This window comes from Galeopterus variegatus, unplaced genomic scaffold, assembly GCF_000696425.1.
Source record: "Galeopterus variegatus unplaced genomic scaffold, G_variegatus-3.0.2 Scaffold2466, whole genome shotgun sequence".
Classification (NCBI taxonomy): Eukaryota; Metazoa; Chordata; class Mammalia; order Dermoptera; family Cynocephalidae; genus Galeopterus; species Galeopterus variegatus.
Window position 1 is genome coordinate 246559 of NW_007728577.1, and position 15643 is coordinate 262201.

Below are 15643 nucleotides of genomic sequence, written 5' to 3' on the forward strand. Positions count from 1 at the left end.
AATTTCAGCTAAAAAGGGTTTTGCTGGGACATAGAAAATTTACATAATTTATATTGACATTTTGCCACATCATCATTTAAAGATCAGCTTCTATATTTTTTTCAATATGAGGAAATTCAGGTCAATATGTTTAATTTTCTAATACTTCATGTTGGTTTATAATACAGGATTGGTATGTGGCATATGCATATTTAAAATAAATAGAAGAATAGTGACAGAGGAAAAACTCTACAATATTATATTTTTAAACCTTTTAGTAAACATCAAGATTACTGTGTTTCAGCCATAGTTTTATCAATTTCTATGAAATGCAAATAAAAAATAATGAAAAGAGGTAAATGCTAATAATATCAGTGCATTAATATCAGGTTGTTCTAAAGGGTGGTAATGGAGAGGTGAACATGAAAATATAGATTTGAGATCCATTCAGTTGCTTAAGCTAAGTCCCAGGAAACCTCCTGGGGTTGTATATATCTGGAATAACATATGAGCGTGCTGGACAGATTGCTAAGCAGTAAAATTTTCATGGATGATGTCTAATGAAAACTGTTCAATATTCTACTCTACTGCAAAGAGATTTCTCAGGGTAGTCAGAGGAAACAGATAATAAGAATCAAGTTAATTATAGCTCTGGGGAAATATGGATGACGTTCACTGGAACTATTGAGAGATGTTCAGAAAGGTTGAAATTATCAGGGGGTAACAATTTTAGATATTGTTTTTATTGAGTATTTATTACTTACTAGACACAATCTTCAGAGGCTAAAATTCTTTATCTCATTTAATTCTCAAAATGTGGCTAAGTTGAAGAAATTAAGTCTTGAAGGGGTGAGTAGCTTACCTGAAGTCATACAGATAAATACTAAATGTGGGTTAGAAATTGGGCTGTTCTAACTGCAGAAAGCGAGTTATTAATTGTTGTCTCTACACATGTCATATCCTAAGTTTTAGACTCTTTATTAAGAGCTCTCATGATTTTGAAATATAACAGAGTATTGGTAATAGGTAAATTATAATAAATAGTCACTTCTCTGTCTTCTTCTGTCAGTCCTACATCTCACCGCCACATACACACAGTAGCAGTTGCTGGTACTCACTTGGAGCAGCAAAACATTTTGTGACTGGGTGGGAGATGGTTTAGAACTCTTTCTTTGTTTTATGTATTTTTATTTCTTTCCATAATGGTATGCTTCATATATAGCTTGTGGTGTGAGGTACAAGGTGAGAATAAGTGCCTCTCTAGAAGTTGGAAAAGGCCACTTGACACCTGTGTTCTTACCATACCCAATCAAATAATGGAAACAACCAAAGTTGGAGAGCTCTGTTGTTTTAAAATGTCACTTCCAACCCTCTCCCTTTACCTTCTCATAATGGTAGGAAAGATGCTTCATCTCTGAGGCAGGATGTAGTTACTCATCCATTCATTCATTGAACATATCTTATTTAATGTGTTTCAGCTGCTGTGCCTTGGCAAAACCACAGGAATATTACTGCTACTGGTGTCCACTGTCACAGAGTTTACAATCCATCAGGGAGGCAGATGCTAAACAGTAAATTACATGCTTAGCAGAGAAGGGGGGGGGAGAGAGAGAGAGAGAGAGAGAGAGAGAGAGAGAGAGAATGAAGGTTGGGGGCTATGAGTATATAACAAGAAAATCACTAGCATAATTTTGACATGCTATGCCTGAGAATATAGCCTACAGTCAGAATGAGATAATTAAGCAAGCAACAAAATAGACTGTGGGGTTATCCAAGGGAAATATAGGGCACTTTGGATCATATGAGAGGGCCATATAGCCTGCCTGGAAGGGATAAATAAAGAGTTCCTGGAGGAAGTCATGCTTAGGTTTAGACCAAAAGGTTTAAATCCACCAGATATCAACCCTGGTAGCACATTAGACTCATCTGGGAAACATTTTAAACACATGGATGCCTGGGCCCCACCTCTATCATTCTAGCTTATTAGTTCTGGGATGGGACCCAGTATCCATATATTTTACAAGTTCTCCGGATGATGTTAATGACAGTAATTGAAAAATCGGTCAACTGTCCTTAGGCAGTTGAGGAAGGATTGGAAAAAATCTTCACATAAAGGGAGCAAGTTACATTCGAGGAACTGAAAAAAGTTTATTCCAGCTAGAACAATAAATTTGGGTGTGGGCAAGTGGATAGGTGGCTCACCTGGAGTTTGTAGTGGTGAATTATGATGGAGATGTGATTTTTCTTCAGAGGTCTTCCACGGCCATGGCGAATCCAGGAAGAATTTGGACAGCTGAATTTGTTCAGTGTTGGTGTCTTGTTGGGGGAAGCAGGGCTGCTTTCATTTCCTTAAACCCTGTGCTCTCTTGTTATCTTTACTGCCAGATTTGCTGTTTCTTTCCCCCTTCTCTTCACTGATGAACTATTTATTTTTCAGGATACACATAGCTTAAAAGGGCTAAAGAGTAGATATTTTAGTCTTTGTGGGTCATACAGTCTCTGTTGCAGCTAAGCAACTCTGTCATTGTAGTGCGAAAGCAGCTATGGACAATATATAAATGAATAGGTGTGCCTATGTATCGATGAAAATTTTATTTATGAACGCTGAAATTTAAGTTTCATATGGTTTTCATGTGTCACAAAATATTCTTTTTCTTTGGATTTTTTCAACCATTAAAAAATGTAAAACCATTCTTAACTCATACACCATATAAAAATAGGCAGCAACGAGGTCTTAGTCCATAGGCATAGATTTCCCAGCCATAGATTTCTAAGGCCTTGTTACAAACACCAACTCAATTCTGACAAAAACTCTTGGAGGCTGATATTTTTATTATTCTCATTTTACAGATGTGGAAACTGAGGCACGGAGCAGTTGAGTAATGTGTTCAAGTCACACAGTTGCTAAGTGGCAGAGGTAGAATTCAAAAGCAGTCTGGCTCTTCCACACTGCATAATGCTGCCGTGCACTGCTGGCCACGAGAGTGTCTGAAGGAGCTTAGTGGAGGAATTACAGATGAAGCAGTAAAAACACTGTGACTTATTAGATCAGTAATCCATATGGATGCTGAAGGCAACAGGGGAGAAAGGATCAAAGACCTGGGATAAAACTGATCGGTGAATGAGTGGGGGCATCCAAGAGGCCAACAAAACACAATAGAAGGGACATATTAGAAACACAACAATTTTTCTTTCAACACTAGAGAGCCCTATGGACCTCAGAGAAAGTTGTTTTCATATATTTTCCCACTGTTGTGTTTCACATTCAGCCAACATTTTACATAGTCCTAGTGTGTGGGGGAAAAAAAGCCAAGTATAGGTAAATAATTAAAACCAAGTGTGAAAGGTGCTATATAAAGATTACCACATCTAATTCAGCTCTGGGAGATAAGGAGTGCTTTCTGGAGGAGACAGCATATCAGTTATATCCTACTTAATCCTCAGGTGAGGTGGAGCTAAGTGTTTCAGACAGAGGGAGTAGGATTTATAAAGGTTCAAAGCCAGGCGAAAGTACATGTTGGGTTCTGGGAAATCTGAGTTCATCATGGCTAGGGCACTGAGTGAGAAAGGAATTAGTGGGTGGTGAGAGACAGGAATGAACATGTGGTGGGGATAGAACTGGGAGGATTAGTGGGTATGTCCAGATCATCAAGATTTTATATGCAAGGAATGTGGATAACATCTGGAAGACAGTGGGGTTCTCAGAAGGAATTTGTAAGCAGCAAAGTGACATGAGACATGAAATTTTGGAAACTCAAACAAGCTGAGGTATGCAGATTGATGGTAAAAGGCATGGAAGCCAGTTAAGTTGCTATTGTAGTACTGTAGTGTATTGGGCTCTGATAGCTTATTCTCCCATTTAATAAGCATGTAGGTATGCAATGAAAGGAATAGAAACAAGATTATTGAACAAAATCTTGTATTGAATTGGATACGTCTGAAATGCTTACTCATGGTCTGTACCACCAGTTGTCAATATAGAAACGCTTAAAATATTAAGGGCATTTAAGAATTACTCTGAATATGGAAATTTCAATTATTATTATTATTATTTTTTTTTTTTTGTCTTTTTGTTTTTTTCCGTGTCCGGCAACGGATCGCAACCCTCAGTGTTGCCCCCATACCGGACCGGGGACCGGCAACGGGACTGCAACCCTCGGTGCTGCCCCCGTGCCTCGCTCAGCCAGTGAGCGGGAACCGGTCCGTATGTGGGATCCGAACCCTCGGGCGGGAGTGCCGCCACGCTTCCCAAGCGGCGCGCTATCCAGTGCGCCACCGGGCTGGCCCCGGAAATTTCAATTTTTAAATGTACTGTATTTAGCCTTAATTAATTACTGTTTTAATCTTTAAACAGTTGCAGTTCAGTTAACAAAATATGAAGAATAGTTTTCCCACATACGAAGGTACTTGAAAAAGTTCATGGAAATTTTTAATTCTATTCGCAAACTTTATGAAGTTCACAAACTTCATATATGTGTGTGCTATGATTATGAGGATTATGGGATCAAATAACAGGCAGAACTTCTGTGTCTTAATTTATTACTTAGTTCACTTCAAAGAAAAAGGTACCTTTAAGACTTGATTGTGTTTTACTTTTTTGTAACTTGAAATGCCTTTTTAGGAAAAAAAAAGCGTAGTTGAAATCTTTATTGTATGTTCCTCTTTTTTTTTACTGTTTTTTTAGAAGTGAATTATTTCATATCACGTGTTTCTATGAAGAACTTTGTCAGACTTTAAAAAACAATAGAGCCCTCATGTTGAATCCTGTAGAGAGAGTGTGTTTTTATCACATTAGTTTCAAAGTAGAAAGGAACAAACGTGCCAAAGTCTGTGCTCCTGGAAATGGTCATTGTGTTAAAAGATACTTCGGAGTGAAGGAAAATCGTGGTCCATTTTATGTGCTGTCTACCTATGCCCAGTTGTGACCATGACCGTGGTGCTGCATTCTTTTCTTTACAGAATAACTACAACCTTCATAGCTGTGTTCATGTTTATACTGGAGTCTGTATTCAGCTCAACTTTTGAGAATGGCTTCAGAACAAGAAAATAAGATAATATGAACAGATAAGGTGCTGTAGCTTTCAGAAACATTCTCCTTCAGAGTAATTTATAACGTGAAACATGAATTGAGTTTAATTTAAAACAAATATGAACATCAGGAATCAATTAACTGGCTCAATGAAATATGACTACATGAGATGTGTTTTAAATTTCTTTTTGCAGAGTTTTTATTTGCGGGGTATAGCAGTGAGGGTGGTAAAGTGGAAAGAACGCAGACTTGATATTTACACAGGCCTCACAAGTATCCTTAGTTTGCTCTCCGATTCTTAGTTCCCTCATCTACATAGTGGGGATAAGAGCATATGGTTTGTGAGGCTTAATGCCTGTAAAGAACTTAGCCCAGTGACTGGCATGTATTAGGCTTTCTGGACATGACAATATTATAATTGTTATTTTCTTAGTTATAAGATAAAAGAAAACAGTGTGAATGGTCAGATATCTTACTGACCTAAAACATGGCTATTTTGCAAGCAGGACTAGCACAAAAAATATGTTCTCGAATACAATAATGATTTTTGAAAATATTCCAAGTTTGAACTAAAGACTACCATATTTGATAGAGCTAATGATCCCTTAGAAATGTCTGATTTTCTCAAAGTTTTTTTTTCTTTTTAATAATTTGGAATGATGTACATTCTACTGGATAGTATGTTAGTTTTCATTCAGAAGCTTGATGAAACAGGTAGACAGGGGCTTTATTATTATTATTATTATTCAAAGCAAAGTACATTCATTACACTGTGCAAGGCACGTAACAAAAAGCTTCATGTATAAATATTTGTAGATATAGAAGTCAATACCCCTAAAATTTAATAAACTAAGGAAATGATCAGATGTACACTGTTCACAAACCCTCATTCAATCAATCATTCGTATATTCTATAACAGACTGGTAGTTACTATAATTAAATATTTGTTGAAATTGTAATTCTCAAGGAGCAAAACCCTGCTGCAGGTCACCTTCTACTTTGTGGAGTTTGAGAAATTGTGGCCATGTTTCCTGATTCTAAAATAAAACACAACATATTCTAAAATTTGATGGCAATTCTATTTGATTAATTACAACTTAAACTTTTCAAATCAATATTAGTTCTCACTTTCAGCCAGAAGTGGTCTTTTTCCTTCTGAACAAAATAGTGCCGTTTGCACCTATATAAATTAGATACTTCCTCTTACATAGATGTTGGGATATATATAGTGCCTCCTCAATTAGAATCTAAATACATGAAGTAAGGACTATATCTCAGGCATGCTGAGTGACACATTGGCCAGCATGGGACCTGCTCTGAGTTTTCTTTTTGAATACCTATCGAAAACCAATAAGATATAAGCGTATTGAGTAATATAGATTCTAAAGTCTGTTTTCATAACAACGCTTACATCATGATTCATGTTTTGACTTGCTTACTGAATTAAATAGATATGTAGCTGTGGAGTACAGAATTTGAGGGTCTAAAAATAAACCATGTTTGTCCTTTTTGGTCTGGCTTATTTCATATGGCATAATGTTTTAAAGGTTCACCTATGCTGTGGCATGTATCAGGACTTCATTGCTTTTTATAGCTGAATAATATTCCATCATATTTACCTCATTTTGTTAATCCATTCATTTGTTTAAGGAAACTTAGATTGTTTCCACTTTTTGGAATTGTGACTAATGCTGTAGTGAACATTGGCATACAACTATTTGCTCAAGTCCTGGCTTTCAGGTCTTTTGGGTATATACCTAGGAGCGGAATTGCTGGGTCATATGGTACTTCTGTGTTCAGTGCTTTGGGGAATATTGTATGATTCCACTTACACGAAATTTATAGATTAGGCAACTTCACAGAGACAGAAAGTAGATTAGAGGTTTCCAGGGGCTAGGAGGGGGTAAGGAGATGCGAGTTATTTGCACAATGGTTATAAAGTTTCTGCTTGGAGTGATGAAAACATTTCAGCAATAGATAGTAGTGACAGTTGCACAACGTTGTGAGTGTAATTAATGCTATTGAATTGTACACTTAACAAGGCTTAAAATGGCAAATATTCTGTTATATATATTTTACAACAATTTAAAAAATTAATAGTAAAACATACCAAAACCGATTAAATTGTAAACTTTTAAATGGTTGAATTGTATGGGATATGAATTATATACCGATAAAACTGTTTATCCAAATAGGCCACACTTACAAAGGAAAAGTTTAAGTTTCCAAACTTATTTTATATTGACCACTTCACAGTGGCTGGAGGTAGCTGTAGTGAACTGGGTTTGGGAAATGTGCTTCTTCCCCAAAATAGCTCTGTGTTAGATACTACAGCTGCATAGAAGCGGGGTGGGAGGATGGGGGAGAAGACACAATTGCTTGTTTCCAGGGACATTCAATCTATACTGTGAGGCATGAAGCAATGTCTATGAAGTAACTCTGGAATATTTAGAGGGTAAAAATCAGCAAATTATAGATAGATACATATATACATGCACATGTACACAGATATATAAACCTTCACACACATATTATACCATATTTTGTGAATAACTAACATAAGAAAACATGCAAAACAAGGCATTGTATTGTGCTATTATTTTTAACATCTTTCTTTTAACTTCTCTTTGTGTATGCAATATGGCTTAGTAACTGCACATTTTATAATATTTACATATAATATTCATTGTAAATTTGAATCTTCAGAATCACTTTTGTTCAAGATATAAATTGTTGAATAGTATCTCTATTAAAAAAACATTGGGATATCTACAGATGTTGGCTTTCATTTTAATTCAAAATAATGTTATTATTTGGAATTACTGAAGATTTTATAAATTGCAATTGAGATACATCTGAATGTTTCTAAATTCGTATATAGGCTATATTAAATTTCAAATACACACCACACATATCTTCTGTTTTGCTTCCCCATAATTTGATTCCAGATTTGAGATATTTTTCATTTGAGAATGTTGTTATGATTTATATAATTACCTGCTGCCCTAGTCCACAAACTCCCACCCTTGTTAGGGAACAATGGCAAGTGATAAATAGATTTGAAAAATGGGTTGCCATAATATTTCCTGTGTTAAAAATACTCTTTTTTATATTGGAATGTGTGTTCAGTTACTATTTTTTACTTATTTTTTAGCTGCTCCAGTTGATGTACTAAAAGCACTAGATTTCCATAATTCTCCAGAGGGAATATCAAAAACAACGGGATTTTGCACAAACAGAAAGAATTCTAAAGATTCTGATACTGCTTACAGAGTTTCAAAACAAGCACAACTCAGTGCCCCAACAAAACAGTTATTTTCAGGTATGTTCACTTATCTCATCATTATTATTATTACTGCTATTGTTGCTACTAATACTATTTCTTTGCAAATTATTATCATGTTATGTAATGTTCAGTTATAGACTGAAATATAATTATTTCATATGTCAGACACCAAATACATTGTGGTCACCAAAGTGGTGTAATGACAATAACAGTATAATAGTTTAATAATTTTTGCCCATCATAATTTAGCACAGTCACAGAAAATATGCTCATTTGAACATTTAATTATTATTATTTTATTTCAACATGACAAAATATGAAGACAACATTTTATGTATAGCCTAATTTTGTATGTAATCGTGTTGAATTTACTTGTTGTGAGTGTTTGGAGGTAAATTTCACCCTTAAATCAGCATGTAGATTTAGACAGACTTCATGAATGTTTTCTTAAAATGATGTAAATGTTTCTGTTGAAAGAAACACTTCTTTCATAGATGTTAATTTCACATTATTTTTGCAAGCTCTTCTTATCTGAAATATAGTAAAAGTCACGTCTCATATTTATTGGGAATTCCGGGACTAGAGATTTTGTAAGACTTCATCTGGCAGGTTTTCATAATGGTAATGAAAAATTCTTGGTGAATATTTTCATTCTTTCCATGAAAGGACTAATTGGCCTAATAAGACTAATTATCTAGAAAAAATGATAATGTGGGGAGAGGTAGTTGAGTGATGAAATGACAATTTCTGAACGTCACATTTTATAAGCAGAAAACTCATTACATGTACCTGTCTGCAACTGATACATGTCAATTATTTATCCTTACAAGTTCAAGTTGGTGTCCACATTCTTTTAACACAGGAGAAAACTGATTTTCATAGAAGCTCTCTGTTTTGACCAAATTGTGTGGGGGTCAATATTTAACACTGGTCTGGGCTGTTTCGAGGCCAATATTTTATATATTATCAAGTATTCCATTTTGATGATTTGGGATCTTCTCAACAGCAATGTATCATTTAAATTTTTCTCCTTGCCTTATACTTTACCTGAAGGGGCTTGAGTTTCCTATTTTTATATAAAACTGTTTTTTAACAATAGAAAAGATATAAATCAAGGGATTAAAAAATTATAAAACAACACAGTACATTTTTCATGGAAGGGACTTTTAAAGTATTCTGAAAACCCATTTATTTTGACTATTCATTGTTTCTTTCAATATATTTTTTGTTTTGCAGTAATTCATGGTGGACAAAAACAGCAAACTAAATATAAATAATATAATGTACAATTTTTCTGACTTTAAAAATAAAAAAAATGAAAGTTATTAAATCCACAAAATATATTTAAATTAAATTTTACCATTTTAAATAGTAAAACTGTAAGTTGCTTTTCTATTTGTGGGCTGTCTGATGCATTTCGTAATGCATCCCTAATAGGAAAGGGGATGGGGATTCTAAGAGAGAAAAAACAAAGAAAAATAGACTAATAGAAAAGCTTTAGAAAAAGTTACAGTTTATAATTTTTTATACTTTGGCTCATCCTCTGAGTCAGTTTATTCTGCATTCCAATGTGAAAGTTAATTTGATTAATTTAGTGATTTCTATTGTTTTACTCTTGGAGAAAGAATACGATGTATGCCTCTAGGATCTCTTTCCACTCCAGTTAACAAGTTAACAGAATTCATCTGTATCCAAGTCCCCTCCTCCCCTCCAGACTCCTTACCCCTGACCCTGGTATTGTGTCTTAGGCTTATGTTTCTTTTTCTTTCTCTCTCTCTCTCTCTTTTTTTTTTTTTTGGTCGGTAAGGGGATCACAACCCATGGCATGGCGTGGTCTGCACCATGCTCAGCCAGTGAGCACACCGGCCATCCTTATATAGGATCCGAACCCAGGGCCTAGGCACTACCAGTGCCACACTCTCCCGAGTGAGCCACGGGGCCGGCCCATGTTTCTAATAAAGAGTATTTCAGATAAGAAGAGACAACTATGAAAGATACCTCATTTTTTCCCATGCTACTAATTACAAGCTTACCTTCCTGGAGAGCACAGCTTCCTATCAATGGTGCAAAATGGCAATTAGTACGTATTAGTAAGGATAAGATCACCATTAAAAATATCTAAACAGTGAGTATTATTGTTTGTAAAATAACTAAAAAAGATCTTTGAAAAATAGATTTGGAATGTCCTTTTTTCTGTGATAGGAAGACATAAAAGCAACCTCTTTTCTAATGAATAAAGTAATCAGTAGTATTGGAAACTTCAGTATTCATCACCTGGGTGGGATAAGGGATTGTCAGTTGTATACAGTCATTAAAATATTCTAGGGGAATTAATATATATGTCTTTGAAAGCCCCAGTTTGAGACCTATAATTTAAAACTCTGAAAATGTGCATGGGAACTGAATAAATCTGTAATTTGCAAATTCTATCTGCCCTCTTTAGAACACCTGCCATGGGACAGACATTGCCAGAACCTTTACATGTATTGGCCTGTGTCTTCATAATCATCTGGGGAGGGGAATATTTAAACTCAATTTGTGAATCTGGAATTAGAAATGTGAAGTATTTGCTTATAATCACAGAACCAGTGAATGGCGTAAAGTGGGGAGACAGTCCTGGTCTCTCTTACACCAAAGTAGACTCTTCCTACTATGCAAACTGGAATTAGAAATGTGAAGTATTTGCTTATAATCACAGAACCAGTGAATGGTGTAAAGTGGGGAGACAGTCCTGGTCTCTCTTACACCAAAGTAGACTCTTCCTACTATGCAAATTGGTCTCCCCTCCTCAGTTAAAAAACACTGCTCACCACTAAGCAGGGATTTCAGTTAAAGGGAGATATGTTCTCCATGAAAAAATATTGAACACAATCAAAAAGTTAAAATCAAAGTTATGTGACTTTTTCATATCAGATATATTCAACGATGCAATAGAAAAGACCATTTTAAGAACCACTATTGAATCTGTTATACTCAGAGTGAATCTCGATGACTGTTATCACACATACATGTGATTTTATGTATAGACACAGAAAAGGTGTGTTTTTTTTCATTGTACATGTTTGTGGGGTACAATTTGTTGGTTTAATACATGCATATATTGTATAATGATTTGATCAGAATAGTTAGAATATCTGTCAGCTAAACATTTATCATTTCTTTGTGGTTATAACATTCATTATCCTTCTTTCTGGCTATTTTGAAATATACAGTACAATATTATTAGCTGTTGTCACCCTAGAACACCGGAATCTATTCTTCCTATCTAACTGTAACTTTGTTAACTTTAAATTGGTCTCCCGTCCTTTCCCCAGCACCTTCTTCCCCCTCCCTTTCCTGTCTCTGTCTTTTCCTCCCTTTTCCTTTTCCTCACTATTTGTTTTTCTTTTTTTCCTTTTCTTTTTCTTAATTGACCCAATAATAGTATTGTTTATTTATTTATTTTCAAAAATTCCTTTCTATTGAAGACCTTAATAATTACTATCGCTTAAGAGTAATAGTATTTTTTAAACAACAATCATTTAACATACTTTATTCTTTGTATTTCTACATTTCAAAATATGGATTATTTAAGCTGAAAAAAACCCAATTTTATCTGTACCATATATACAGATTACTGCTATGTCAAATAGAATTTCACATTTTAAGTGGCTGCATTTCTGTTGTTGAACTGCTATCATAGTGAATTCATTCGGACAAATTCAGTCAGCTACAAACAACTTTAGCACTTTTATAGGAAGGAAACTGGGGTGGGGTGCCTAGGTTAGATAGAAAATTGGGTGAAGTCATGATTTTTTAGATAGGCCAAATTTTAATTTTCAAGTATAATAGCTTAAAGATTATAATAAAATCTTATTGCTTAATTTTAAATTGGGAAATTCTTTCAGATATATAAGATTTTAGTTATTAATATAGTAAGAAGTTGAAGGTTTTCAAAAATGCTGTACAAATTGGATGACTAATTAAAATATGTACTAGTCTAAAATTCCTCCTTTTCTAAATATCTCTATTTATTATGTACTAGTCTAAAATTCCTCCTTTTCTAAATATCTCTATTTATTAAATACTGCTTTTTGCAAAATGGAAAAGACATTTTTTTACCCTAGTTCATAACATTTTAGCATTGTTTTCTTTTACCGTATGAGATCTTTAAAAAATCAAGATACAGTTAGGGTAAGAATTCCTATGATTCTCAACATTCCAGGCTACTCATCTGAAAAAAAGAGTATTTTGTCATGGACCTGCTTCAATAATAGGCTGAATTTCCTAGATTTATATTTATGGTATAGGCAGGTATAAAGCATTTTGTTAATCAGTGTGCTTTATTACCTTTCCACTTTATTTCCATATTGTTTTTCTTCTATTGATTTTTATAAATATAAAATATAATGTAAATTGGTTGTATGTCTCTGTGACACTTAAGTTGAGCAAAATTATATATATATATGTATATATACTTCTTTTGTTATGATAACATTGAGAGTTTTAAAAATATAAGACTTGTAATAATCTGCTTTGATTTTTTTAAAGATTGAAATAACAATGCTTTGAAAAATTTAGTCACAATGGCTATAACTTCCTATTTAGTAAAGAAAATATCCAGTTTAAAAGACTCCAAAAATAATTTTATTGATAATAAATACAGGCAATGCAGTTCTTCTAATTTAGCTTTTCCTCACATCTTTGAAGCATATTATCGAGCTGGAAACAGCCAACCAAGACTGTTGATTAGTGTTGGTTTGACATTTTGTGCCTGTGTGAAAGTATTCATCTACCCCGATCATGGTCCAATTATTAAAGTCTGTACCAGATGCTACCTTCTGTCTAGAGGGGGCAAATTAATCTAATCTCTACAAGGTACTTTGTAAACTAGCAGTAGCCCAGGAAAGAAGTAATTCATTTACAAGACAAAAAAAATCCCATTAGGACTTTTGACTGATAAATGGGTCACAGTTAATCACCGACATGAAGACTGTACAAAAATGTTTGATAATACATTTTTTATAAGTTCCACTTAAAATATTTTTCTACTACGTTTTTTTAAATGGCTGCTTAGGATTCCATTATGTAGATGGTTTGTATTTTATTTAACTAGCCACAATCATTGAAGTCCATTTTAACATTTTATTATTATAAATAGTGCTTTCATGAATTGACAACATAGTATCTTTAAACATTAGCATCCTCTTCCCACAAATTCTTAGACGTAGTATTTCTAATCTATAATATTTTGACTGTGAATCTGTGACAGTCATATTCATAATTCTTTTATCCTTTTATAATATTGCTTGTAATAGAACTTGGGATAAATGGATTGAATATGGAAGCTATTGATGTTGGCCCAGATATTGTTGATTAAACAGGAACATACACACCAGTTTTGCAAATGGACAACTTTGAACTGAAGTAACCTCATCCATCAAATAATAATGCCTGCTTTAATTTATGTGCCAGGATAGCGAGAGGATCAAATAAGATGTATTTGTAAAACATTTTTGAAAAATGAAACCCACAATTTAATATGCAGTGTTTTATGAAACTATAACATAGTTATTGCTTAACTATCTGAGATATATTTGTGATAATTACTTTACTGATTATTTATTTAACAAATGCTTAGTAAGCACCTATGTAGATCAGACCATATGCTGGCCGTATGGGATATGATCACTAAAAGCAGAAAAAAAAAAGTCGGCTTTCTTAAATTTAGAATTATGTTAGCTAAGTACCTAATAGAACTGATTTATAATGACAAGTGCTTTTTTTTATTAGTAAAACTGCATTGTGTGATAGCAAAAACTGTTTAGCTTTTGAAGGAATGACGAAAGCACACCTTTGTATTTTCGTACCATTACAATGCCTCTTTAAGGAGAGAAAGTATGATTGTAGACTAGTCAAAGCCAGAAAATACAAACCTTACAACCAAAAGTGGTACTTAAATAAGTGTTTTAAGAGTGCTTGCTTTGTATTTGACATTGTACTAGTACCATGATCTTGTTCCCTAGTTTTGAGTTCAATTTCACATAATCATTGTGCTTTAAATGAGTGGCTTTAAAGTTTGAATATAGCCTGGATCAATATTACAGGGAAAACTTAATAGAATCTACCCACCCCCACCACTGTTTGTTTATTAATCCGTTAACGTTTGAACTTAAGGACACATAGAAAGTTCAAAAATAATAATGTGATCCAGGAACAATCTGGAAAATTGAATTTATAACTGTCGGCCTTCTCTTCTCAGGTGTCCCCACCACTGTTTGTTTATTAATCCGTTAACGTTTGAACTTAAGGACACATAGAAAGTTCAAAAATAATTATGTGATCCAGGAACAATCTGGAAAATTGAATTTATAACTGTCGGCCTTCTCTTCTCAGGTGAAACTTTTCCAGAAGATTTTTCAATATTATTTACAGTAAAACCCAAAAAAGGGATTCAGTCTTTCCTTTTATCTATATATAATGAACATGGTATTCAGCAAATTGGTGTCGAGGTTGGGAGATCACCTGTTTTTCTATTTGAAGACCACACTGGAAAACCTGCCCCAGAAGACTATCCCCTCTTCAGAACCGTTAACATTGCTGATGGAAAGTAAGTAACCTATTAATTAAATGTTGTATCTATGTTGAAAGTAATAATTTCATTCAATCACTCATCAAATATTTATGAAGTTTGATACAGTTTTTCTAGGGGCTGGTGAGAAAGAAATGCACACAATAAAATACCTAAACTTATGTAGTTTGCTTTACAGTCTGGGCAGACAAACAATGGAAATTAAACAAACAAACAAACAATAAAACCCCTAATAAATAGTATAGGAAGTGGTGATAAGTGAGAGAGAAAAAGAGTAGTGAAGAGGATAGGGAATGGCAGAGGGGGGTACAATTTTAAGAAATGAGGTCAGGAAAAACCTCACTAAGAAGTCAGTGCATGCCATGATGATAATCAAAAGCATACTCTTCCAGGAGCCCACTTTTCCAGGAGGAGGGGGAAGCAAGTACAAAGTCTCTGATTCCAGGGTGTGGCTGATTTGTTCCAAGCCACAAGGACAACAACATGGCAGGTGCATAATGGGATGGTGCAGGTGGAGAAGCAGTGGCCAGATGGTATAACACATTGTAGGAGGTTGCGAGCACTTCGGGTTCTACTCTAAGTGAAGTGGGAAGTCACTGGAGGCTTTTATTTTTTATTTTATTTTATTTTATTTTTGTCTTTTTTTGTGACCGGTAAGGGGATCGCAACCCTTGGCCTGGCGTCGTCCACACCGTGCTCAGCCAGTGAGCACACCAGCCATTCCTATATAGGATCCGAACCCGCGGCGGGAGCGTCACTGCGCTCCCAGCACTGCAC

The 15643-nt window shown here is 34.5% G+C and overlaps 1 protein-coding gene across 1 annotated transcript in view; it reads left to right on the forward strand.

The window, feature by feature from the left end:
• Positions 1 to 15643, forward strand: part of LOC103597913 (collagen alpha-1(XI) chain-like) — a 40188-nt gene that overhangs the window by 18893 nt on the left and 5652 nt on the right. Inside the window, exons 2-3 of the mRNA XM_008581793.1 lie at positions 8164 to 8331; positions 14671 to 14884. Of these exons, the coding sequence (XP_008580015.1) occupies positions 8164 to 8331; positions 14671 to 14884 (382 nt within the window). The remainder of the gene's footprint in view (positions 1 to 8163; positions 8332 to 14670; positions 14885 to 15643) is intronic.